Source organism: Hyalella azteca, unplaced genomic scaffold (genome assembly GCF_000764305.2).
Source record: "Hyalella azteca isolate HAZT.00-mixed unplaced genomic scaffold, Hazt_2.0.2 contig2887, whole genome shotgun sequence".
In the NCBI taxonomy this organism is placed as follows: Eukaryota; Metazoa; Arthropoda; class Malacostraca; order Amphipoda; family Hyalellidae; genus Hyalella; species Hyalella azteca.
Window position 1 is genome coordinate 100,786 of NW_025933145.1, and position 27,462 is coordinate 128,247.

The following is a 27,462-nucleotide window of genomic DNA, read 5'->3' on the forward strand; positions in this document are numbered from 1 at the left end:
ATATTCAAAACTTGCACAAAAATACGCAGTCCTGTCGATAGTCGTTTTCAGCATAGCTGAAAAGGATTTGAAATAAGAGATGGTGTATAGTGTTAAAATAAGTAAGAACCATCTGAAATAATTAATATTTAGGAGCACTTGTGAACGTTATAGGTTATAAGACAAAATTGGAATTGACTAAAAGTTTCTTATTTTTTTTAACAGCTACATCATTTTATTCTTATACGAGGTGTTTTTTCTTTTGCTTACAGTGCAGTACGGGAAGTCGACGACAGAAATTAAAGCAATTCACGTTAAATAAATAATTGTGTTCGAAATACTTAAAGCTTTCTAAATTAGTTCGGTATTGATAACTCCAGTTATTTTAGTTGTTATAGACCATGTGTGGTACATTTTCTTGAACTTTGGTTGATATTTTGGACGGCGCTGCTGAAAGACATTGGAACGTGTAAATAAATGCGCTTGACAACGACTAGAGTATCAATAAACCCTTTGTGTTTAAAAGAATATAAAGTAACACAAGATAAAAAACCTTCGTACACAAGGTCGTTGCTTGTTCTCAGCAACCCTAAGCAACACAGTAACTGCACTGGGTAGCAACACGGGCTTCCTTATTGCCGTCGATCTTCCTTTGATACGAGCACAACTAGCGACGTGGCTAGGCTTTGACTGCTGTTCGTGTTGAAGTATTGAATTGTGCTGGAGAGGCGCCATAAGACTTGCTCTGAAAGACGCCTTGGTATTGCTATCCTTGATGCATTAAAGCATTTGAAAGAAGTCTCAGTGCTTCTGTTGACCTTTGCGTTCGTCAGGTCTGGCCTACGTCAGGCTTGTAACGGGCGTCAGTGCTTCTGTTGGCGCCGGTTGTGCGAATATAATAATATATTTGTGTCGGCTTTGTAAGCCGTATTGGCCTATAGCCGTTTTTTAAACACCAGGTCACCTTGCCGATTTCGATCGGAAGTTTCACTAACAGTTGTAGGTTTCGAACCCCCAACTCGCTGCTCCCATCTTAGTGATCTTAACCACTCGGCCACACCGTGCGTTTTATTCAAACGAAGGAGCGAAGATGGGCAATTCTTACATGGCGAACATTGCGGTGTGGGCGGCAGTGTGGGCTGCGTTGACACTCGTGTCTCAACACTCCTGGGCCCTGGGCATTCTCTCCATAGGCCTGGTGGCAGCCCATATCTCGGAGTGGATCCTCAAAGGCATTCAGAACACCAGGCCGAGGGTTAACATCAAAGACGTCTCCAAGAAAGCCGTCTTTGTCACAGGTAAGATTTCAGATTTCGAGTTATGTCAGCTCGGTTTTTCTAAAGTTCATCTCGTGATGATATAAACCATTTTATTCCCAGGTTCTAAATATATGATATTTTTCACCAAATTCAGAATGACGCTGACGTGGATGGAGACGCCATTTACGACTCCCTCATTTCTGCAAGAAACTCGAACAATGGCAGAAACAAGGCGACGTGTTCCACGTTATAAAAAAATAAGAAACGTCTTGGTGTACATGAAAATCTTTGCTTTTGTTTAGTGCCTCGGACATCCTGTCGCATGCAGACCTCAAGTATATGATGTAACCGACGGAGAGAAGTGTTGTTGGAAGGCTCGGCCTAAACTTGAGTTATGTTTTAATTAAACTGCATAACAGAGCTACATCTTTAATTCTTAAATTATAATTTGACTCATCTATCAGTAGCACCAACAATTAGTGATAATTACGATTTTTTTGTGCGTATGCAGTTTCTGAAAGTTTATTTGTGCTTAATTAAATGAGATTATTGTACCAGATTGGAAATAGGTCTGACAACGGAGTAGAAAAATCTGTCTTTGTCCATAATCGCGCTTTTCCGAGTATCGAAAAGAGAAATGATTCATCAGAATAACAACGCAAATAATGGCGTTATGTTGTTCAGCTCTTCTTCCTTATTTTTGTGTTATGTAAGCGATTATTGCAACTCTACAGTGAAGAAATACCTCACGGCGACGGTAGCTGGCAACATGATATAGCACGCTAAGGACATGCTCAGTAATGAGCGAATATTCCACGGCCTTATTCAACATTGCCGAGCAAAGCAATTTTAAGCGTGATGTCATACTCTAGCAAATAGCAATCGAAGAACCTCATGCTTGTGGTATGCGAGAAAGCAAAACAACAACAAGCAATCATATCAGCACGATACGATCGTACCTATATACGATGCAATCGTATTAGCCAGGGCTATAATTTATTTACTGTCTCTTTCGTACATGGAATAATCTATTAATATCATTTGGTGTGTTAATAGATTAAATTTTTTGTGACTTTAACATAGGCCACAAAATTATCACAGCTAAACTATGTGCGTGTATGGAGTTACCATTGATTTTCTTTCAAATTAAGACTTCTTTTCTTGAGCAATTACAGAACACCAATGCGTGTGTTTCTTTCATTTCATTTGGCTTATATTGATGGTATTTAGTATTAAAGTCCAAACTGCTCTTCAGTTCGACATGAGTTTGCTTTGTTGTGGCTATCAGCGCAGGATGTATCTGAAGACTGCAGAACTGAACGTGCTGATGCAGTGGAGGACCATCCGGCCGTACGAGTGTCGCGTGTTTTGCTGCTCTGTCTCGAACTCTGCAGACATGGTTTGTCACGCGTAGACCTGGTTTACCACGTGCAGATCCGGTTCGTCATGTGCAGATGACATTTGTCACGTGCAGATCCGGTTCGTCAAATGCAGATGAGATTTGTCACGTGCAGATCCGGTTCGTCACGTGCAGATGAGATTTGTCACGTGCAGATCCGGTTCGTCAAATGCAGATCCGGTTTGTCACTTGATAAGCTTTGTTTTTCAGATCTGGTCCGGCCTGCCACACACTGGACGCACATCTTTAGCGTGTAGTGTCAATTTGTCAGAACATGTGCATATAACGCGCACTAGCTGTGCCAGAGTGTCACGTGTTGTGACGGAGTATCATGTACGGTGTCGGTGTGTCAAGGCCGCACGAGAGTCAAGTGTCTCGTATGGTATGGATGTGTTATCGACGCGCAGTATCCTGTGCAAGTTTACACATCCAATGTCCTTATGTTTATCCTGAAGTATAGCGATGACTCTAGCGTAAATCCGGAATATAAATGGAGTAGTTAGATACGGATAATTCTCTACAATTTTATCTTGTTGAAAATTGCTATCATGTATATTCGTATAATGTTAAGAAATATGAGACACAACGTAGTGTTAAGGAATATTTTTCGTATCTGATATTTCTCATGTTTCTAAAGTGAGAAGGATATATGATATATAAAATATTGTACTGTATAATGTTATTTTCTGGCATAAGTGACAAGGATAAAATACTACAGAGTCATGCTGTTGAACCATCCGCCCCGCCAAGCTGCCTCCTCTTATTCAAAAAATTTGTATTAGTTAGTACTATTTTATTAGTTAGTAGTAAAAATTTCATTAGATTAGTAGTAGTGCAGTGAGTGACAGCGCATTTTCTCGTCCGTTCGTCCGTGACTTCACAGACGGACGGACACGACGAGCACAATAGCGCCTTTTTTCCATAAATGAGAAAATGCGCTAAAAACTGTGAAAAAAACGGTCTTACCGGCGTTCTAGTGAATAGCGGTCCCGTGAAAATATACCGTTTTGCCGTTTTTTCAGATGTTACACGGGTTTCTAGTGTAAAATTGGAATAAAAACAGCAACACGGTGTTTAATTTCACGTGCCGGTCGTTACTGAAACGCCGGTAATACCGTTTAACAGTGATTTTTGTAGCAGTGATAGGAGCGTGGTGCGTTTCGTCGGCTGGCTGATCAACCTCATTTTCATTGGATTAGATCGTGCAATTAGAATAAGTGAAATATTGGCTAGATTATTTTAATCATAATAAGAGGAATTTTAGATAGTGTAATGAAGCTGGTACTTCCTTGGGTTCGTTCCTTACTTATGCAAGGTACCTCAAACATACCATCAACTAATAACAGATTATTTAAACACGACTAGATGGAATAGTTAACACATTAATACAATAAAACCTAATAAACGCAACACTAAATATATACACTTGGCATAATGGATGCCCAATAGTAACGGCTTGATCGTCCCATAAGAGATCATGACACCTCCATGATCCGAGCTAGAGCATCCCCGACGAGTTCTTCAAACTCGATCTTTAACCTGGTCTACTGTCCGCTCCCGAGAAGCAAATGAACCCAATAAATACCCAATAAAGTTTTTCCACTGAAATAAAATGGCTAAGGCACTCTACAGCCGATGTAAATGCCTTTACACGGGTTGCTAACTGAACGACTGTTGGGTTTCGGCTGACTCATGGCATGGTCGGTTCCCACTGATCTCAATTTCCATTCAGTGCCATCCAACAACGATTCACAACCTTACAGGCGGAATTTTCTAAATTTAAAAATGAGTAAGCACGTTTTCAAAGACTGTCAATTTTCAATGCATTTCCTAATATCAAACACCCGAGGTGTATGTGGGCTAAGGCAAATTTTTTCATCATTCCAGGCTGTGACTCTGGCTTTGGGTTGGAGCTGGCATCTACCCTCGCGAAGATGGGCTTCAAGGTGGGTCGTTGTTTCTTGTGTTTCAGCCGCCTTAACAGATTCCCGCGCTGACAAACAGAGATAATTTGAATGACTTGCGATGTTGTTTATCTATGTTCGTAAAAAGACGCTTGGGTTTTCAGAAAGTTCGGCACCATGTTCTCAGAGTTGCGTTGACGTATTAAAAGAATATGATAAAAGGTTGAAAAGGAGCTCTAATATTGTTCATGTCTGGTATTCATAGCTAATCTTACCCGCATTGGATAAGTTATTAGATTTCATCACATGGATGATGAGAATCGTATTTTATAAGCTTGCTCAACAATCTCGTAAAATATACAGTGATTATATCGGCTTCAGGTGTAAGTTAAATTATGGAGCAGATGGGTTTTATCGCTAGCACTAACGGGAATACATTTATAAGAGATATTATGTGGGTCATTTCTGCGTCAGACAAGGTAAGATCTGAAAATGTACAACTCAGCGGAAGTGTTACGAGGCCACAACCTCGGCCCTCAGTAGGACAACCTGTCCGCGTCCTGCTGACCGGACCGACCTCGGGTGCCCCAGCGCCTGCTTCGGCCTCACGCTGGCCTCATCTGTAGTTGTTATCGTGTACAACTGTACATCCTCAGGATTATTCTATCAGGATAACGCGGGGATCCCATGCGACTGTCAGATACTGGTCCACGATTTAAGTAGTCATTCAGTCACAACAACAATTGTTAACATCTGTCAGAATTCGTTTAACATCCAGTCTAGAGTAAACGAATTAGTCACTTTAATGAAATTTCCCAAAACATTACGTAGGATTACTTTCTATGTATTTATTTCAAATAAAAATTAATTTGAAATTGAACTGATTGAAAAACCAAATATATTTGCGAGTTCGAACTTGAAAATGTGCTTGCGAGCAATAATATTTATTCGCTATCTCAGATAATCCATTAGAAATGTGCACGTCATATGAACTTTGCGACCAATAATTAGTGTCTGCATCCTCGAAATTGGTTGATCCCGACACGCGTCCTGTACCGACACTTGGCCTGCCCAATTTTTAATGCAACCGGCGATCTACAGGCAGATGTATTGTTCCGTGACTCCTTGTTAGAATCACGTTTTTCATTACGTATGTCGTACATGCTCGTACGAGTACAAGTACTGTTCGGAAAGTCTCCGTAGAACGGGCTGATCGGCGGCGTTCTAGTTGCCTGTCCCTTCGCGAAATTATACAACTTCATATTTTTCAAGTTAAACGAAATTGAACTTAAACCATATATTTGAAAAAACGGCGATTTAGTTTTATTTCACATGGTGGCCGGACACTATAACCGTTTTTTCAATGTAAGTTCGGAGTGTGTCGCTACTCGACATCAGCTGACACTCGGCCTGTTGTTTCTTCGCTGGTATTTCGAAGTGCGTTGCTGCTCCGCATCAACTGACGCTCGACCTGTCGCTTTTTCACCGTAATTTCGATGTGTGTCGCTACTAGACATCAGCTGACGTTCAACGTAATTTTCAACATAATTTCGATGTGTGTTGCTACTCCACATTAGCTGACGCTCGGCCTGTTATTTTTTCACCGTAATTTCGATGTGTGTCGCTACTAGACATCAGCTGACGTTCAACGTAATTTTCAACATAATTTCGATGTGTGTTGCTACTCCACATCACCACACGCTCGACTTGTCATCTCGTGCAGGTGTACGCAGGCTGCCTGGACCCCGACGGTCAGGGCCCCACGAGCCTCAAGCTTCAGTCCTCCAAGATTGTGGCGCTCAAGTGCGATGTTACCAAGGAAGATGATGTCATGGAAGCCTACAAACTCGTCGCCGACGATCTCGATATCGATGGTGAGACTTCCATACCAGACGTTCTTTATATTTCTATATTTTGAATCGTGTTCCATTTACAATGAGACATTCAAATATCAAACTTAGCATATTTCCAAAGCTCTTTCCCATTTGAGACTTTCCCATTTGATTTTCAGCACAAAATGTCAACCTTATATTTTTAATATTGGAGTCTTATAAAACATTTCTGCAGAATGATAAGACGGCCAAAAATTTCTTCGAATTGGAATTTCGCCAACTCTTATTTTATCTCTACCTAATCGCCCGAACATTAATAAACTAACAATTTTAAATTAAATTCAAACATCTTATTAATGCACGTTCCTTTTCCGGTAATTTGAAAAAGGTAAAATCCGTGCGCAAAACAAAATAATGTTTGGAAAAATGTCAACAAAATGCCAAGAGAAACCCAGCCTCCGGTTGATCCGCCCCCTCTCTGTGCGAGCAGAGAGCCTGTGGGCGGTGGTGAACAACGCGGGCATCGCAACCTTCACGGAGATCGAGTGGTGCTCGCTCTCCACCTTCAGGAAGCAGCTGGAAGTGAACGCCCTGGGGCCGGTGCTGGTCACCAAGACTTTCCTGCCTCTCCTCAGACAGAGCGGCGGAGGGCGCGTTATCATCGTCGCTTCTCTGGCTGGTTAGTAATCACATATATTATTTATTTATCAAAATATTACTTCATCAACTTGATTGGTATTAATTGTTTGTATGCATTATGAATTTCTCACGCGAGTTAAGGTAATATACTAATGGTGCGAGTGAATCAATTAACTGACGGTTGGATATACAAAGTTCGTTTAAAATTCATTTCTCACGCCTGCTTCGACGTAATAGTGATTATTGACTTAAAATTTAAGAGTAAGGAAAATATTTACAGAGCATTAATTGAATATTCAAGAATTAAGGAAATACAGTCCAGCTGCATCGTCAGATCAAATCATAGAATAGAGTATCCTAATAATCACAATCAAGTCCTGATAGTCACAATCAATTAGCACAACCAAAATTCGCACTACACAGGTATTAAAATCTAAATTTAAAAATAAAGGAAATGGTAACGGGATATAGGCACAAGCAGTCGCTTAAAATTTAAGCTGAATATGAACTCGAAGATTCGAATATTTTATAACTGATGATGCAGCTGGACTCCGAAACATTTACGATAAAAATATTGTGAATTTCGGTGCCATTTTCTTTGCTTTTTAATTATTAGTTAGTTTTCGTTTCGGTAACCAAATGATTTTACTACGTGATCGTTGATATTTCAATCGATTTTTGTCATGCGGAAACTAAATTACGCACATTGCATGCTCATTCCTGCTTCAGCTCAACTGAAAGAAAGTTTTCGTAATATGAAGCGTTCGCCTTCAGGACAATTGAATAGTCTGTCCATTTCAAAATATCCTGCATGGGTGCCAAGAGGCCTCTCATGTCACTGGCCGTCATTTATCGGAATCGTGTCTGCCAACAATATAAGTAGAATCTATTAATCATAATATCTTTGAAATAAGAATATTATCTTCATCAGGAAGCTCTTAATCCTCAACATTACACTGCTTAAGCCGTAGCAAATCACATTGATAATTACTGATGATGGAGCCATCTTTGTTTAACTTCACATGAAGTAAAGTACTGACACGTGACATCCTGAGTCCTGATCGCGTGCTGCGGAAGTTCGCGTGTTGGAGTGTGGTACTTGAACCGAGATTTCCGTCACGTGTTTCCGATCTTCTGACATCCCGGGGCGTGATATCCGATTTTGATGGTCAATGATCTGCAAATTTCGGTTTGCCTTCTTGTTATGAAGGCTGTCGATGGCCGAACAATTTCAGAGTACGTCAAACGTCACTAATGATGAATTACCCTAAAATTTGATTCAATATCAATAAAAGTAAAAGCTTTCAACTTTTTCGTCAAAATTTTTACACACATTTTCATCTAATGCCCATTAAGAAAGTCAAGTAATTTCTCTGCAATTTCCCATTTTCAAACAAACTTAAAAGCAAAGCATCTAATGAGAAGTAACGTGTTCTATTTTTACTTACTACCATGAACAAACATTTCTGTCCGTTAACTAAGACGACGCTTTGTAAATCTCATAATATGAACAGTAGCAACTGTTACTAAGCTTTCTGAGGCTCTCATCTAGCACACACAACTCGATCACCCTTAAAAACATGACCAGCGAGTCAGAAAATTAACTGGACTTACAAACAGAAAAAAAACAAACGCTGTGTGAGGACAATCAGTGCGTATAATACGCAAGTGCAGATGCACATTGCGCATTTGAACGCTTTAGGCCCGTCTCTGTTCTTGTTCATTGAGTGTTTGCACTCACGGTGTTGTTATGGAGGCGTACGTCTGTACTGATCATCTCCGTTGACGACCATGAACTCTTGCCCTCTAACTTAAAAACTCATTACCTAAACAGTGTAGAAGGACTCATCTCTGAGCGAGTCTTCCAATTTTCATTAAACACCTACTAAAATTTTCGGAAAAATTGACCAAGAAAATTCATCAGCCCTCCTATTAATCAGACTGATTTTCATTTTAAATTCGGGTCGCAGTATTTTCAATTGATCAGTTGTCCTGTAGGTTCCCAGACGCAATTTTTTACAATACTCATCTTTCTCAAGTGAAGTTTCAATTATAGTAATATTAATCAAGATTTCAAAAATACAATGCATATTGAGTGGCATGAGTTAGCCGTAGATTTTATTAGATTTAATGCTCGCAGAATTGCAATTTATTGCTCAGAACGGCTCCGAAATCTTCGTTATATCGAACTCTGCGCTGCGGGAATCGTTGCGGGCAAATTTCAGCCGCCTCTAGCTGCATGTCACTGAAGTTATGGCGTGACCCAGCGGCCGTCACGTACTGCCTTACACCAATAATTAATTGCTTGTTGCTTGCGCTTATTGTATGAGAATATCATTTAGATTTTGAATTAGATGAAAAGAGAATAAATAACATCTTTAATTCTAGCGTGGGTATATATAGAAGCGGAGGAGGTGGTTATCATTTACATCAAAAATGCCTTTGTGTGAATATAGAAATCTAAAAACGGAAGGATAAATTATAGAAAGTAATTTTAGTCTGGATTATTTAAATCGACAAATTTCAACATACTTTGGGGGATTTAAAATTTCAACATAAGATGGGGGATTTCCACAGCGCTCCTTCCCACCCAACTTCTAGACTAAACACTTTAAGTGCCCTCACAGGTACAATATTCGGATAGAACAAGGGAAATCTTACAGTAGTGTACAAACCATACACACGCTCAGTGCTTGACTTGCAAGTCCAGCCTGGGCACCCATTATCTCACCTACAGTCCACAATCACCTATAAACCATACATAACACAACACTCAGCATCGCACTCGGCAACACCCTAACCACACCATCTAGTTCCGTTGGTGCAGAAACCAAAGTTCTCCTACTGACATGAAAGGCTCCAATTCCTTGCAGCAGCACTCAACAGCCTCCTCAGCCCCTGTCATCACCTTCAGCACTTACCCCCTACACCCAGACAAAAAGCTAACACTTTATATAAATATTTTCTCACAATATTAAACTTCATACCCCCGCCCGCAGACCCATTACCTAACTTCATCAAACATATACACAAACACTTGAACTGGAACGCACTCTCGAATCCACCAATCAACAATATCATAGAGATGACATACCGCCGGACATAAGCCATAAAGAACAGCAGTTAAACCGTGCGGACAATGTGCACCTCAGCAGACTTCTCTGAGGTCACCATCCATCACTATACTCCCACAAACACCGCCTCGACAACACTCAGTCAGACCTATGCCCCCAATGTCATGAGTATGATTAAAATTCGACGATAGAAGGCGCATTTAATACCATGTCGTGAATTTTTCCACGCATTCAAAAATTGTACAGGAAGCTTAAGTCTTCAATACAATCAAGGAAGCAGAGTTACTTCTGAGATGAGTGAATCAATGTTTGTTTGTTGTCGGTGCTGTGTAGTGCGTCGTCGCTGTGTTGCTGCGTCATTGTTGTGTACTGCGCAGGGCAGCAGCTCGGCTTGTATGGATTGTTGACACAACACAGCTGTGTGGAGCTCGTCCACACATGGTCTATAAAACGCTGCGTACCTCGGAGCAAATTCATTTTCCTGATTAAAGTTTGAAAACTACATGCTTAATTAAAGATACATTTTTATTTTTACTAAATTTTAGGGTAACTAACGAATAAAAATTAATTAGTTGATTTAAAACAGCGCGCAATCATGATTCCACCTTTTGGTCATTTAGAAGAATTTAGAATTATTGCATTTAAATTTGCGAGCTGAAAATGGAAAATCAAGTTCCAAAATTTTCTTGAATATCCTCCAATGAAATCAAGTCATTCGCTCTGTTATACGTGCTCCGCTCAATCTCGTAGCTATGAACCCTATATGGACGACTGCAATACACTGAGGTAAATTGTGAAAACCTTCATCAGAAGCCCATACGGCCCGTGCAGTTCATAAGCTGTGCAGTTAACAGTTTTACCCGGCAATGTGCTATCAATTGACACGCTGTGGTTCTTAATTAATACCGAATTATTAATTTTATTTCGGCGGTTCTTCGTCAAGCAGGAGATCGTAAATAGCGTATAAAGTTCACATATACAGTACTACGGCAAAAAACATAAATCTTCTCGAAACGAAAATTTCAGCATAATATCAATTACAAGAAATAGTATTTAACATCTATACACACATATATGCCATTACGAGAATATTTAATCCAAATGCAAAAGAAAATTTATTGAGTGCGTTATTGAGGAGGTTCTCGCTTTAGTGAAATGGAGTAAAATTATTTATTTGCTGAGGCATATCAATGTTTATCATTGACTCCGTATTGCATGGCATACTCGTGTGGTTTTATACATCCTTCGGCTAAAAAACTTTTATTGTGCAACTATGTCCGTTTTTCCACAATTTTTTTAAATTTACTTACATGCTTTGCCAACGTTTTCACACTTTATTCATCTGCTATAAAATTTTCCTCACAAATTTACTGATTTTTTTTAGAAATATTTTCGACATGCTACAGTCGGTCGTCTTAAATTTAATTTCCCTCACATTAAATTCAAGCTCGCCGGCACACGAAAAAGTAATGAAATAAGTGTGACTTAAGTTTTCAGATAAGATAATATATGATTTATATAGCCTATGTTTAGTCGGCTCATCTTGAATGATCATGAAAATTGTCTCGACAAATTATGCCAATGAAAGTTTCCATTAACGACCTGAACACAAAAACTAGTCTTCAAAATAACTTTGCACCTAAACGCCTCTTGCCTGAGCTCTCACTTTAATGCAGGATAATTTACTCGAATCGCGGTTTCCATTCTACCCATATATAACCTTGATCATTGATGTAAATTTACACATTCGATGTCGTTGGAGTAGCAAGATCTGTAGATGAGTATTGCAGCTCGCACTTTTAATTAAGCTTCTTAACTGTGCGCCGAACCTCTCAGATGATTGCATCTCTGAACATCGATTCCATGATGAGAGAACGTGCTTAACGCACTCATATACTCAAGTAGTTCTTCAGATATCTTCATGCCATGCAGCTTTGATGATCTTTAAGTCATCATCAGATCGTCGAAGTATCTAATGCAGTAACGGGCTTGTGAATGTACTTTGGCTTTGTGAAGCTTATATCAAATCGTGTATTTCTGGTTCCATTGAATGTTATATTTGCAAGCACTTCAATTTACCTCCACTTGCCTCTGCAGCTAAAAGCCGAGGGAATGATTGCTGAGTCTAATTTGAGTTGCGAATAGTTCACAATCATTGCATATTCTGTATGAAATACAGGGACGGAATTTTACTTAAAATCGTAACTGACATTCTAAATTCAGTTGTGATGGCATCTAACATTGACCAGTTACTTCATTGTAGTTCGAAAATGAAATGCAATAGAACACCTTGAGAATCAGAAATCGCTGTACTGGTCGCAAGGAGACCTCGACGCTGATGCATGTTTTGCGCGCTCCGTCCTCTTGATATTACTGGGGCCTTCGCCCCCTGATGACGCAGCATGTTCTCTTGAGGGCCGCTGCGAGACCAGCGTTGAATCTTTAAACTGTTAACTTTATGCGCCTTCATTCCCCAATACGTGCAGTATTTATACTGGACTAGAAATGCTAACTTAATTACAGGATTGCATATGTGGCAGCACGCTACACTTGCCGAGTATTTTCCATTAGAGTTTCACGAAACATTCTATCCACAGTTATATGGAAAAATTATCAGTCGTGATATCGGGAGTATTATCGGGAATTATTCTTATTCACGCAAGTGTGAATATTTATTAAAGCTGATTTAAACAGATTTTAAGTACATATTTGAACACCGTACGTGTTCGTGTGTAGCTGGCGACTAATCAAGGACACGGTTTAAGAATATATGCTCATTATAATAACTAATTCAATGCATTGCAGTGCAGGAGGAGTAAAAATTACTGAAACTGCCCGCAAAAAACCCAGTGCTGCGTGGGCTCGAATGTTCAAAAAATTCATGCGGTGCAGTACATTAAATAAAAATCTTGATGAGCAGCAGACAATAGTAGCGAAACAACTAAACGTAGAATTTGATGTTTAATTTCCGATAATAATCGAAGAATTCACGAACAACATAGTGACTTTAAGAGAAATTTTCTCCTGAAAATGACGACATTGTTGTGCACGTGCTGGGCATGTAGACAATTTCAATCAGTGTGCGCATCTCAGGCCGACATGACGCATTCGCAACGCATGACAATCAACTCGTTTTTTGTACAACTTATGAGGTCTCGGAAAAACATAATTGTCGTTGCCTCGAGTCACTGAATGAGTGGTTGAACCGTCACTGTTGAAACGAAAATTATGTTTCCTCGTTAAGCGATTGCGCCGAATTTTCAATATCAGCCGCGATCCGTTCTCGAGTGTTGGGTAGGCTGAATATGAACTGAATGCTCAACTCGAAACTCGTTTTCACGAGGCACTCCCTATGACTGACTTCATCATTATTCAGGCAATGACTTAGTAAATGCATAGTGCATTCATCATCGTACAGTTGATGTTGAAGTTAGATATTCAGCAACACATACACCAATTTTGATAAAAAATTTGGACAGGTTTCGTATACTTCGATTGTCCTTCAGCGAGATGATGAACCTTTTTGACCAAATGTATGTCTCACAAACTCTAAAATATTTCATCAATGTGGTGGTAAAATTCATCGTGAACTGCAACCTATTGCCGAGATCTAGGAGTTTATATAAGGTTTACTCATAGCGTATTTATTTATAGTTGACTCTGATGGAATGATGCCGCATGCAAGAGGCGGCACCAAGAATGACTCCACTAATCCTTTGTGGCGTGAATGTCATCCGGCGCCGTCGGTTTGTGCGTGTCATCGCTGAAACGGTCAGGAAGGCTTGACGTAATTCCAGCACAAACCTCGGACGTATCGATGACCTAACATTGAATACAGCTTCAAACTGAGCAAATTTGTGCAAAATATTTAAACTATCTTTCTTCATGATCTAATCCCTTCATGAATATTGGACGTTCTATGAAAGAAGATGAATAATGTAATGACGTTGCCTGTGCCCAAAGTATTGAAACACATCAGCATAATTTCATTTAGACAATCCAATTCTTTCACATAAACTGTAATCGCAAAGGTATTTTTTCCATATCCCGCTGTAAATTAAATAATTGTTTCGTAATTGCATACGGACATCAGCAATTTTTTGGTTTGCGCCGAAGCAATTTACACCAAAACAAGTCTTCAGAGTGAGGGAACTGATTGTCGCTGCTAGCGAGCAATTAATATCATTATAGGGCCTGACCGTTGAGCCTGATTTGCCTGCATATAAAATTCATTTATTGTACGTAAGTAAAATATTTTGTAGTTTGAAGGTCTGCCGTGGTTTGGTAATAGCAGGCCTTTGGATGTTTGGCGCTGGCCTGTCTACTATAAAGCAGCGAGCTTGAGGTTTATTTTGTTTATTAAGATAGAGAGTATTTGTTTATAGATCTTTATTAAAAAATCAAGCAATAAGATGGCTCCCATCAAAACCCTTTTAGAGCATCGTGAATGTTTCTGACTCGCAAGCATGCAGATTTCATCACAAAATAGCCCAGTCTGACTACAGGCGCGCGAATCAGGCAGCGTGTTTTCGCTCCTAAGGGGACCATAGATCACGATTGTAATGGCCGGCTACGTAAAAGAGCCTGATGATATCTTGGGCCAAATGAAGTTCGCACAAACAAGACGAGAAGAATCGCGTTCAGTCCGGTTCTGTGCAAATTTGCAGTTTGCTAAATTTTATTCAATACAAGAGCATTTTTCTGGACATGTGCAGTCCACGAAACGAATCGCCGAACTCCAAATTTTTTCATGTTATTTCATCTGCATGGTAAAATTTTTTATCGCCATGGTTCATCTCACAATTCATCAACTGTATTTCTTACACTTTAATTTCTCTGCAGTTTTTACAACAGTAATATTACAACTTGCTAACAGAGTATGAGTCATCTCGATTAAAGTGTTTTAGGAAAAAATATATTTTCAGTGCTGAACAAGTTTGTATGTTATAAAAACTTATAAGAAAAATATTTGAACAATTATTTTCAATATTCACCATGTGCTTCTGTAAAGTAACTTGTTTCAGTACCTGATTGCATGTTTAATTTTCACCAGTCACAACATTTATTTTCTGTCTCCCCTGAACCAAACTGTTGGAGCGTGGTCTAGAATGATGGGTTAATTTACACACCGTAACCAAGAATGCATGTAGCATACATCAAACCCTTATATCTGGTTTGTTGTGTATTATATCAAAGCGATATACCAACTTCGAACAAGATTAATAAAACAATAGTAAATGAAGTCTTATTTAGTGTAGCCGTAAATAAACCTTCCGTAACATACCGGTTTAATTAATATTTATTACATAATCAATATGCATCACAGGGCGCTACACGTTCCCTGGGTTCTCCGCGTACAGCATGAGCAAGCACGCCGCCGTGTCCTTTGCTGACGGTCTAAGACTCGAGATGAGGAAGTGGAACATCTCCGTCCACACCGTCGAGCCCACGCTCTACAGGTGAGCCAATTAATAGAATAGAATAGAAATGTCGGCACTGAATAAATAGGCCCATGGCCTGCCATTTCATGCCAATTAAACGCCTGCCCATCCGTTTCATATCCATTCATGCGTGAAGTTTCAAATCAAGGGATTTTCACACTAAGGAGGCGAGTTATTAAATTCCTGAAACATTTACGTCCTGAAACTTTGGTGCTATTTGAACTCTGGATTAAATTCAAGTTAAAATTTAGAGGGCTAAAGAAACCCTTCGGATCGCAATGAACGAAACCGATATAATCTTCATTTATATGCGCTGCGCGTCAGCATTTATTTAAATTATATTTTTTTATTACGCACTATGAACTGAAGTTATTCGATGATACTGACGGTCATTACTCTAGGATGCGTTTCATCTCAAGTGCTCCTGATTCCTAGAGGTCTTACGGTCCGCTATCGCCAGAATATAATATCACCGGAAAGGCTTAAGGCTGATAGATAAATATGAGGTCATAAAGTTCTGTGAAAGTTGAGATAACTCTTAGGATATGAGGTCTTCAAACTCATAACTGAGAGCTCGTCGTAGAGCTTTCATAAATTAAATATACTCTTTTTCTGATTTGCCTTCCTGCGCTCATTGAAAATGGTTGCTGTCTCGGCCATATTTAATATCTTTATGCAATTGCAACGATTTCAATGCGGCATATCAAACAAAACGGTCATTGAACGGAAGCTAGCAACAAACAGCAAGTTTTCCCGTTAGATTTTCACGCAGTAACGTAAGAATTAGTTGATCTTTAACCATTTCCTGCATTGCTGTGCGCTCATGAACGCTTATATGCTTCTCATTCAACGGCCCGTTGGCATCTAATACTTCGGCGCCAGTCACCTTGACCTTACTTGCGCTCGGGCAATTGAACAGCAATAGTTAGATGACTTTATGCTTAAGATCTCTATTACATTGTTTACGTATCTGAAAGTACGTTAAAGTATTTTCTTAATGTTGTTAAAAAAATATCAAGAATGATTTATCTGAACGGACATTTTTCGTGCAAATTTCTGTGAAGAGACTAAGGTGTACTCCATCCCATGCAGTACACCAGTGACTGGAGGAAGTGACGATGGTGGACGTTTATCGAGTTTATAATCTTTGGCCTTGACTAAATCAACAATAAAGTTTATGTGAGTTAATCAGATTTTAAATCCGATTAACTCACCTGAGAGGGTGAAATTCAACGGATAGAACATAAAAGAGCTGCAAATCGTTATAAATGCAAACTGAATAAATTGTGTCATAAAGTTCGTACCATAAAGTTTCGTACCTTTTAAGTGACTATATTTACCGACTTAAGAAAACATCTTGCAAGATTTTGCAAGTTAAACCTTTCTCGTTCAAGATTCAGCACTTTTCCGTTGTTTAACATTCATAAATATAGATTATCCAGCGCGAAACTGATTTGTTTGAGCTCCCTGCGTACTTTTACCCTACATGAGAAACAAATTACTCCATAAGTATTATTTGCATTCAGGAGTTGCTTATTAAACGGTCGAAATCAGAAGATAGTTTTGTTCAATCTAGTCGACACAACAAACAATAATCACGCAGCTTTGTTCTTAGTCAAGCATAATAGAGCATTATTGATAGATTGCATGGACATTTATCCCAACCATTGAAAACTTTTCTCAGGGAGCATTCCCAAGTTGAATCTAACTCTTGCAACAACTATGTTTAGTTCGCAAAAAATAGAAAGATTATACTGTATACATATTTTTGCCCCGTGGAGTATATGTTTCACAGTCGTACTGTTTAATTTATAAAATTGTGCGTTCTTTAAAAACCTTAATTTTTTTTATTTTAGGCTTACATAATTACTATTGCATATGCAAGGAATCCGTATATGTAATGTAAAAGTTTTCCTTCTGAGCGCAGAACTCCGATCACAAACGTGGAAAATCTGCACCGTTCGTTGGACCAGACTTGGTTGGACTGTCCGGCATATAACTTGCGAACGAAAGCGAATAAGGAAGTGTGAAATCAAGATTGACGGTAAAATGAAAAAAATCTCGCAAACGACGGTAAAATAAATTTTTTTCAATCTAAAAAACACCATTTGGTAGTTAGGAACGTATATTCAAAATTTCGTTCAAATCTGTTCGGTAGTTTGGAAGAAATTCTTTGATCACTGCGAATTTCGGCCTGTATCGCAATATAACTCACGAATGGAGGTGATATTAAAAAATTTTCGCAAGCTAAACGTCACCGTTAAGTTCTGATGAATACATGTTCCAAGTTTTATTGAGATGCGTTCATTAGTTTGGGTGATATTCCTTGATAACTGAATTTGGAGGTTGGTCGTGAGACCGGCCACGTACGAGTCCGGCCGTAAATTTGCCCGAGACCTCCTAGGTTTCTAGTGCTGGAACGGTTAAAACAGATGAAAAACACATTGGTTCACTAAAAGGGCCCTATTTATGAAATACACATTTGTGTTTAACCTTTATCTGTTAGAATTGCAGCGTACTAAATTTCAAGAAAAAGGCGCATGATTTTATATGTGTCTGTGGGGGGCGCTAGAAATTCACTAGGGAGCCAAAGGGGGCGCCAGCCTGAAAAAGTTTGGGAACCACTGATCTACAATGATTAGAAACAACAATTTTCCAGTATTCATCACTATACACTATACTCATAATAACAAGATCCTCACCAAAGACCTACTATATCCCACAGTTTTAAGCTTAGCCTCTTGAACACCCTGAAGATTGATCTCCAACTCCTGACTTTAGGATTAGCCATCAGATATTACGTAAGAATTATTTTGGAAGTGTATGTCAATGACTGACGTGTTTTATGGCAGCCGCGCTACGTGCCCAGCGTGCAGACGCAGATAAGATGTCGTCTTCTGTCGACGCTGCCCGAGCGCATGCGCGACAACCTTCTGCTCAAAGGGCAACCCACAACACCGCCTGCTTTCATTGCAGGTATATATTGTTTGCTTTCAGTGCTTGCCATGATGCGAGTTCAAACAATTGATTCCTATCGTCAGTTGTAGTTGTAATTATTTTTCAATCATACTTTACTGAACTATCACGATTCAAGAACTTTTTTTGCAATAGTTTGAATGAACCTATTGAAACTACATCATACATTTACGCCTTGTTGATCCCGAAAACATATTGCAATAAAATCGTAGAACTTGGAAAAAATTTATCATGAGTCATGTTAAATAAGCAATAATCAAAAGGACTTTTGTTGCTACCAAACTGATCTTATGAAGGAACGTTTGTTTGGTGTGTGTGCAGCGTGCCGCGCCGACGTCCCTAAAGAGAGTGCGCAGGCTGCTTGCCCCAGAGGAGTTTACGATTGCCTTCTCTCGCTGTTTCAGCGCGGAGCAAGAAGCAGCCGACCCTGCTGGACCCGAGGAAAACTTCCCGTTCTAACTCTCGGGGGATTTGATTAAACTAAACGTTACTTTTGTTAATAAAATTAAGGCGTTTGTGTAAGACATGTGGTCTTCACAACATGTAACTATGTATATGAGTTAGAATCATTATCTTGAATAAGGCCCTAAATAGAATGGGACAAATTAGCTTTGTTGCGAACAAACAGGGAAAAGTTAACATGAAGAAGCAATGTGCTTAGACCAAGAATATCGTGAAACCGTTGGTGCATTCGAACTATTTGAAGAATGTCAGAACATCAAAAGCATTGTAATTCTTAATCTTCTCAATTTGTCGCTAGATGCGACAAACTTTAAATTTTTGCATAAAGGTCTGGCCATGCAAATATCAATGCACACACAGATCTGATAACTTTCTGGCGTATCTGTTCATTGACGAAGTCATGTGCAAGAAGGTATTAAAGAAAAAGTAATTTATGTAATTATTCCACATTAGGCCTTGTATAATAACTCAAATTGACCATTTAGGGTACAAATATATTCATTTAGTAATAAAAGAGATTATTCCCGGATTGTATCACGCATATGAACCTCCGAAAAAACTGTACAAATTAATGAGCAGACGAGGAAATGGACGAAGAAATTCGCCAACTCTGATCGCCATGATTGCGGAAAATTTAAACTATAAACCCCATAGATAAACCAACATCCATTTCTTAGCGTATTACAGGTGCCTGTTCTACGCAAAAGAATAAATTTTCACTCGATTGAAACGGGTCTTTTACAAGTTTTTCTATATAAGATGTCTTACAAGCTTTGCTCTAATTATATATAAGGGGCAAAGTTGGATTGTACTCACACCCTTCATTTGAAGAATATTTGATCCTTACACTGACGAAGTATTTTTTTCTTTAATTTACAGTTAATAAAACACTTCCATGTTGATCGTTTTGATAAATAATTTGTTATATATATAAGGTTGATGCTAAAGTAAATTGATGATGATTGAATAAACAAATGAAATGACGTATCTGGCCAAAATTTCCATTCCATTGCGACTGTTTAAATGAAAAATTGTAATGTGAAGGTTTTTATAACTTATAGAGAGAGGAATCTCTGTTTAAAAAAGCAAATTTTTAATTTCTTCCATTGTCTGCACTCCAATAACAATAAAGTTGAATTTCTTCTTCTGAGAGTAACATTCAATGAGTACAAAATTGAACGGCATGTCATGACTAGTGAAATGAAGTAATAATGTGAATAAAAACTTTTTTGATGACGTCACTAGGTCCTCTTCATTATGCCGTTTGGTGCGCGATATTTCGGATTTTTTCGTTTACATTTTTCCTACAAATGGCAGTAAATTTGAAACGCGTTGTATAATAAATGATCTGATTTTTGTACTCAATTTGAGAGATTATTGCAAGTTCTATCTTAAGCTGTTTGAAAATAATAAAGTAATTACAATAGTTGTGGACTCACATTTGTTCTGCCTATGCGAATGAGCGCAAATGAGTAGTCATTATTGTTCATGTTTATAGCGTTTCATTGTTTATTAGGCCGTAAGCCTCTCGCTGATTTTTAACATCGCAGAACATTCATAGCTTGTTGCGGTCTCGTAACTCGCAACTCACTGCTCCAATTCTGTTGTGTGCTTTACCGTCTGGCCTACTCGCCAATTCTGACCAGAAACTGGCGCACAGAACTGGGATCGAACCCGCACATCTCTGCTCTAATCTTGGCACTCTGATACTCTAACCACTGGGCCACCCTGCCATATTGATCCTTACATCCTATTAAGAATGCGATTCTGAGTTCTATGTCAAGATATTTTGAAATTGATTTTACAATTACAATGTTAATTATCTTGCCAATATATTTGGCCTGCAACTCTCCTGATAATTTGAGAGCAGTTTGATTGACTGGTCGTGAGTCATCCAAACTGCTGGACATGAGATGAAAAAGCTACAAATCTACCGATAACGCAAATAATATTCAATACAATTGTAAAAAAAAACATTATTGAAAAATACTGAATGCTATCATCTATTTCATATTATCCAATCAATCGGTTTTATTATATTAGTGGTTTATACTATTATAGCAGTGTCAGTGTTGATCAGAGGCCATACTTTCAAAAAAAGTTATGAGATCGTAAGTTCATCTGCCAATCATTGACGGCCTTTCAAGCAAAATTCACCAATCATAGACAAGGAAATAGAGCGTAAGTACTTACGTTTACTTAGCGAGTTCTGAAAGTATGGTCCCAGGCCGTTAAACCCATGCTTGAAATATGTATACTACGTTAGTTCAACCATGGTTAAACCTGTCGCCGACTATTAACATAATAAAATAAATAAATAAATAGCGGTTTCAGCGCTTAGTAGGCCGTAGGCCTGTCGTCGATTCTTAACATCGCAGAACACTCACAGCATTTTGCGGTCTCGAACTCGCAACTCACTGTTACAATTCTGCTGTGCTTAACCGCCCGGCCTCCTTGACGATTCTGACCAGAAACTAGCGCACAGAGCTGGGATCGAACCCGCGCCTCTCTGCGCCAATCTTGGTACTCTGAACTTTAACCACTGGGCCACCCTGCCCAGCGAACATCACAGAATATTCACAGCATATTATTGCAATTTCGAACACGCAACCTAACGTTCCAGTTTTGCTGTGCTTAAGGCTTGTAGTCAAAATGCTGCGAAGTCTGAGAGCAAGGTTTTCGCGATCATCGTGTAAAATCCTTGATCTGCCCAAAGCTCGGCCAGTCGCTACCCTCGAGCTTGTACTCTTTGTAATATGCTTTCCTAGCCAGACCCTTCTTCGCGGCAACTGGTCGCTTTCAGGTGTCCGAGGAATGGCCAACGGTCAGCTATAACTAATTGGACTAGGCCGACCACTGGCCACGTATTATTCTTCGCCCCTCATTGACTTCACCTTTACCATGCCACCCGTCGTGAACTGACAGTTGAGTAATTTACGACGTCTCTTTCCCCTCAAACATTGCACAACGTCTCCATTTGAGCAGCTAGTATGCGGGATTTTCCCTCCGCTTATCAGCAGACTCGATCATAACTATTTTTCGGTAGAAAATATCTACAACAAGGAGGCTGATCAAGGAATGCCGAGTATACCATTCAATGGAGAATAAAAATTACAACCCGATTACATCTCGAAAAAAGTAAAAAAGTCGCAGACATGATGAACAATAATATTCAAAGTTTCTTTAAATTTCCTCTCATTAAAACTCTTTCAATACAAAGTTTACATATTTTTTGTTACTGGTCGACGCTTATAAATAAATAGCTGGGTAAGTATGGAAAAATCCATATCGTCATCTCATTTGCGAGTGGAGTAAAGTCTATCCTAATTAGTGAAGGAACGCATAGGGAAGAGCCGAGCCTGTTCGAAGCCTCTCGGTTCTCAATCAAGGCCTTAACCGTCTGACTATCTCACTGGTTTTGATCAGAACTGTCGCAGCTAGTTGAAATCGAACCCGCAATTCGCTGCTCCAATTTGATTCATGTTCTGTTTGCGTTTCTCATGAATATTTAGGTTGAAATCAGGAATAGTGTAATAAATCTGCTTTGAAATGTTCCAAACAAAATTTTGCTTCTTCACTTACGTCCAAAAACAAATCGCATATTTTTAAATAATCAAAAAATAGTTTAATATTTCGATAACTTCAACAATAAATCATTGCTGAAAATTTTGCACAAGTCACACTGCAAAAAATTTTGAACAGTTTTTTCAGTAGTTCCGTACCACTAGCAGCGTCGAACCTGCAGCGTCCGACTATTTCGCTCTTTCTGGCTTTTCACAATGTGGACGCAGAGAGATGAAGCCCGAGACGGACGTAAGTTACTGTGCTCTGTGCCCGACTGTGAAAATCACATAAATATAGTTGAATATTTGATATTGTAATTATCGATAGGTGTGTGGAGCAAAAGCTTGAGGCTAGAAGCTCCTTATTTATCTAAACGATGCCGGTGCGTCGGCAAAAGCGGCGTAAGGGGGGCAGTTCGTCTATGTCTGATTCAAAGTGCTCCTGATTCCTAGAGGTCTTACGGTCCGCTATCGCCAGAATATAATATCACCGGAAAGGCTTAAGGCTGATAGATAAATATGAGGTCATTAAGTCCTGTGGAAGTTGAGATAACTTCTAGGATATGAGGTCTTCAAACTCATAACTGAGAGCTCGTCGTAGAGCTTTCATAAAATAAATATACTCTTTTTCTGAATGGCCTTCCTGCGCTCATTGAAAATGGTTGCTGTCTCTGCCATATTTAATATCTTTATGCAATTGCAATGATTTCAATGCATCATATCAAACAAAACGGTCATTTAACGGAAGCTGGCAGCAAACAGCAAGTTTTCCCGTTAGATTTCCACGCAGTAACGTAAGAATTAGTTGATCTTTTACCATTTCCTGCATTGCTGTGCGGCCCGTTGGCATCTAATACTTCGGCGCCAGTCACCTTGACCTTAATTGCGCTCGGGTAATTGAACAGCAATAGTTAGCTGACTTTATGCTTGAGATCTCCATTAACTTTTTACGTATCTGAAAATACGTTAAAATATTTTTTTAACGACGTTGAAAATCATCAGAAATGATTTATCTGAACTGGCATTTTTTACTGCATATTTCTTCCTGCGAAGACACGAAGGTGTACTCCGTTCAAGCACACTAGTGACTGTGGAGGAAGGGACGGCGGCGGATGTTTACAGAGTTTATGATCTTTGGCTTTGACTAAATCACTAAATCAACAATAAAGTTCATGTAAGTTAATAAGAGTTATAATCTTGCCAGAGGGTAAACTTCAATGAAATAGAACAGAAAAGAGCCATGAATTGTAATAAATTCAAACTCAATAAATTGTGTCATAAAGTTCTTACCAGAAAGTTTCGTACCTTTCAAGTGACAATGTTTACCGATTGAAGAAAAGATGTTGAAATATTTTGCAAGCTAAACATTTCTTGTTTAAGATTCAGCACCTTTTGATAGTTTACTATTAAAAAATATCACTCGGTACTTGCGGCAGTGAGTGACAGAGAGCGCCATTTCTCGTCGATGAAAACGTGAAATCACGGACAGACGGACGGACAGACAGACAGACGGACGGACGGACATGACGAGCCCAATAGCCTATAGTATAGGGCATTTTTTCCATAAATGAGAAAAGGCGCTGTAAATGAAAATTATCCAGTGTGAAATGATTTGTTAGAGTTCCCTGCGTACATCTACCCTTCGTGGGTAACAAAATATTCCATAAGGATTATTTGCATTCAAGGGTTTCTTATTAAACGGTCGAAATGAGAAGTTAGTTTTGTTCAATCCAGTCGATGCAACAAACAATAATTATGCAAATTTGTTTATAGTCAAGCATAAAAGCGCAATATAGATAGATTGCATCGAAATTTATTCCAACAATTGAAGAATATTCTTATGGAGCATTCCGAAGTATTAATCTCTTACCTACAAAGATGTTTAGTTCGCAAAGAAAATAGAAAGATTATATTGTATATTTTTGCCCCGCGCAGTATATGTTTCACAGTCGTACTCATTAATTTTAGAAAATTTTACGTAATTTAAATACTTTAATTTTTTATTGCATGTATTGATTTAGCCTTACATACTTACTCTTGCATATCAAGAGAATCCAGATATACAAATAATGTATAATGTAAAGGTTTTCCTTCTGAGCACAAAACTCCGATCACAAACGTGGAAAATCTGCACCGTTCGTTGGACCAGACTTGGTTGGACTGTCCGGCGGAGGTACGTCGGTCGTACGGACAAGAATACTTGGAGGACTTCAAAGTGATGGTCAACCACCACATGAGTCAGGCCAAACCCACTGAGAAAATCAAGGAGGTCATCGCCGATCTTGTGGACGCCGTCGCTGGACAAGAACCTTTGGTATGTCGCTATTTTTAGACATTCTGTCAACCGCCTACCGCTCAATAAAATTTATTTCCATGCAGGTTATAATGATATTATATTATTGTTACTGTGACTATACAACATTTATTTCGATGATACATCTACAATGATCAGAAACAATAATTTTCCACTTGTCCTCACTATTTGCTCATCGTAAATAGAGCGTCACCAAAGATCCGCTATCCCACAGTTATAAGCTAATAAGCTTAGCCTGTTGAACTCCCTGATAGTTGGATCTCCAACTCCTGACTGATGGCTGACTGATCAGCCATCAGATATTATGTAAGAATTATTTTGGAATTGTATGTCAACGACTGACGTGTTTTATGGCAGCCGCGCTACGTGCCCAGCGTGCAGACGCAAATAAGATGTCGTCTGCTGTCGACGCTTCCCGAGCGCATGCGCGACAACCTTCTGCTCAAAGGGCAACCCACAACGCCGCCTGCTTTCATTGCAGGTATATATTGTTTGCTTTCAGTGCTTGCCAGGATGCGAGTTCAAACAATTAATTAATATTGTCAGTTGTAATTTTTTAAAATCATATTTTACAGAACTCTAACGATTCAAGAACTTTTATGTGATAGTTTGCATGAACCTAATCTCCTTGTTGATCCCAATAACATAATGATATTGCAATAAAATCGTAGAACTTTGAAAAAATTTGTCATGAGTCATGTTAAATCAGCAATAATCAAAAGGACTTTAGTTGCCACCAAACTGATCTTATGAAGGAACGTTTGTTTGGTGTGTATGCAGCGCGGCGCGCCGACGTCCCTAAAGAGATTGCGCAGGCTGCTTGCCCCAGAGGAGTTTACGATTGCCTTCTCTCGCTGTTTCAGCGCGGAGCAAGAAGCAGCCGACCCTGCTGGACCCGAGGAAGCGCCGCGGACCCGGCGGAGTGCGGATGGCGAGGCATTATTCAGTGCCGAATTTCGAGAAGAACGAAGTCACTCCGCCGCCGCAGCCTAAAACGTGCCAGACTAACTTCCCGTTCTAACTCTCGGGGGATTTGATTAAACTAAACGTTACTTTTTGTTAATAAAATTAAGGCGTTTGTGTAAGACATGTGGTCTTCACAATATGTAACTATGTATATGAGTTAGAATCATTATCTTGAATAAGGCCCTAAATAGAATGGGACAAATTAGCTTTGTTGCGAACAAACAGAAAAAAAGTTAACGTGAAGAAGCAATGTGCTTAGACCAAGAATATCGTGAAACCGTTGGTTCATTCGAACTATTTGAAGAATGTCAGAACATCAAAAGCATTGTAATTCTTAATCTTCTCAATTTGTCGCTAGATGCGACAAACGTTAAAGTTTTGCGTGAACGTCTGGCCATACAAATATCATTGCCACACAGATCTGATTATTTTCAGGCATATCTGTTCATAGACGAAGTTATGTGCGAGAGGGATTAAAGAAAAAGTATAATAAGTCAAAGTGACCATTTAGGGTACAAATATATTCATTTAGTAATAAAAGAGATTATTCCCGGATTGTATCACGCATGTGAACCTCCGAAAAAACTGTACAAATGAGCAGACGAGGAAATGGACGAAGAAATTCGCCAACTCTGATTGCCATGATCGCGAAAAATTTAAACTATAAACCCCATAGATAACATCTATTTCTTAGCGTATTACAGCTGCCTGTTCTACGTAAAAGGATAAATTTTCATTCGATTGAAACGGGTCTTTTACAAGTTTTTATATATAAGATGTCTTACAAGCTTTGCTCTAATTATATATAAGGGGCAAAGTTGGATTGTACTCACACCCTTCATGTGAAGAATCTTTGATCCTTACACTAACGAAGTGTTTTTTCTTTAATTTACAGTTAATAAAACACTTCCATGTTGATCATTTTGATAAATAATTTGTTATATATATATAAGGTTGATGCTAAAGTAAATTGATGATGTTTGAATAAACAAATGAAATGACGTATCTGGCCAAAATTTCCATTCCATTGTGACTGTTTAGATGGAGAATTGTAATGTGAAGGTTTTTATAACTTATGGAGAGAAATCACTGTTTAAAAAATCAAATTTTAATCTCTTCCATTGTCTGCACTCCTATAACAATAAAGTTGAATTTATTTTTCTGAGAGTAATATTCAATGAGTACAAAATCAAACGGCATGTCATGACTAGTGAAATGAAGTAACAATGAGAATAAAATATCTTTTGATGACGTCGCTAGGTCCTCTTCATTATGCCGTTTGGTGCGCGACATTTCGGATTTTTTCGTTTACATTTTTCCCACAAATGGCAGTAAATTTGAAACGCGTTGTATAATAAAAAAATGATCTTATTTTTGTACTCAATTTGAGAGACTATTGCCAGTTCTATCTTAAGCTGTTTGAAAATAATAAAGTAATTACAATAGTTGTGGACTCACCTTTGTTCTGCCTATGCGAATGAGCGCAAATGAGTAGTCATTATTGTTCATGTTCATAGCGTTTCATTGTTTATTAGGCCGTCAGCCTGTCGCCGATTCTTAACATCGCATAACATTCACAGCTTGTTGCGGTCTTGAACTCGCAACTCACTGCTCCAATTCTGTTGTGTGCTTTACCGTCTGGCCTACTCGCCAA

General features: G+C 38.9%; 1 protein-coding gene across 1 annotated transcript; it reads left to right on the forward strand.

The window, feature by feature from the left end:
- Nucleotides 1–212: 212 nt before the first annotated feature.
- On the forward strand, nucleotides 213–27,255 carry LOC108677013 (short-chain dehydrogenase/reductase family 9C member 7-like). The gene is given in 8 exon segments (XM_047885725.1): nucleotides 213–1,277; nucleotides 4,525–4,583; nucleotides 6,265–6,415; nucleotides 6,864–7,052; nucleotides 15,413–15,549; nucleotides 24,627–24,842; nucleotides 25,200–25,323; nucleotides 25,706–27,255. Coding segments are annotated over 8 exon segments (1,242 nt in total). The 5' UTR covers nucleotides 213–1,069; the 3' UTR covers nucleotides 25,864–27,255.
- The last annotated feature ends 207 nt before the right edge of the window (nucleotides 27,256–27,462 follow it).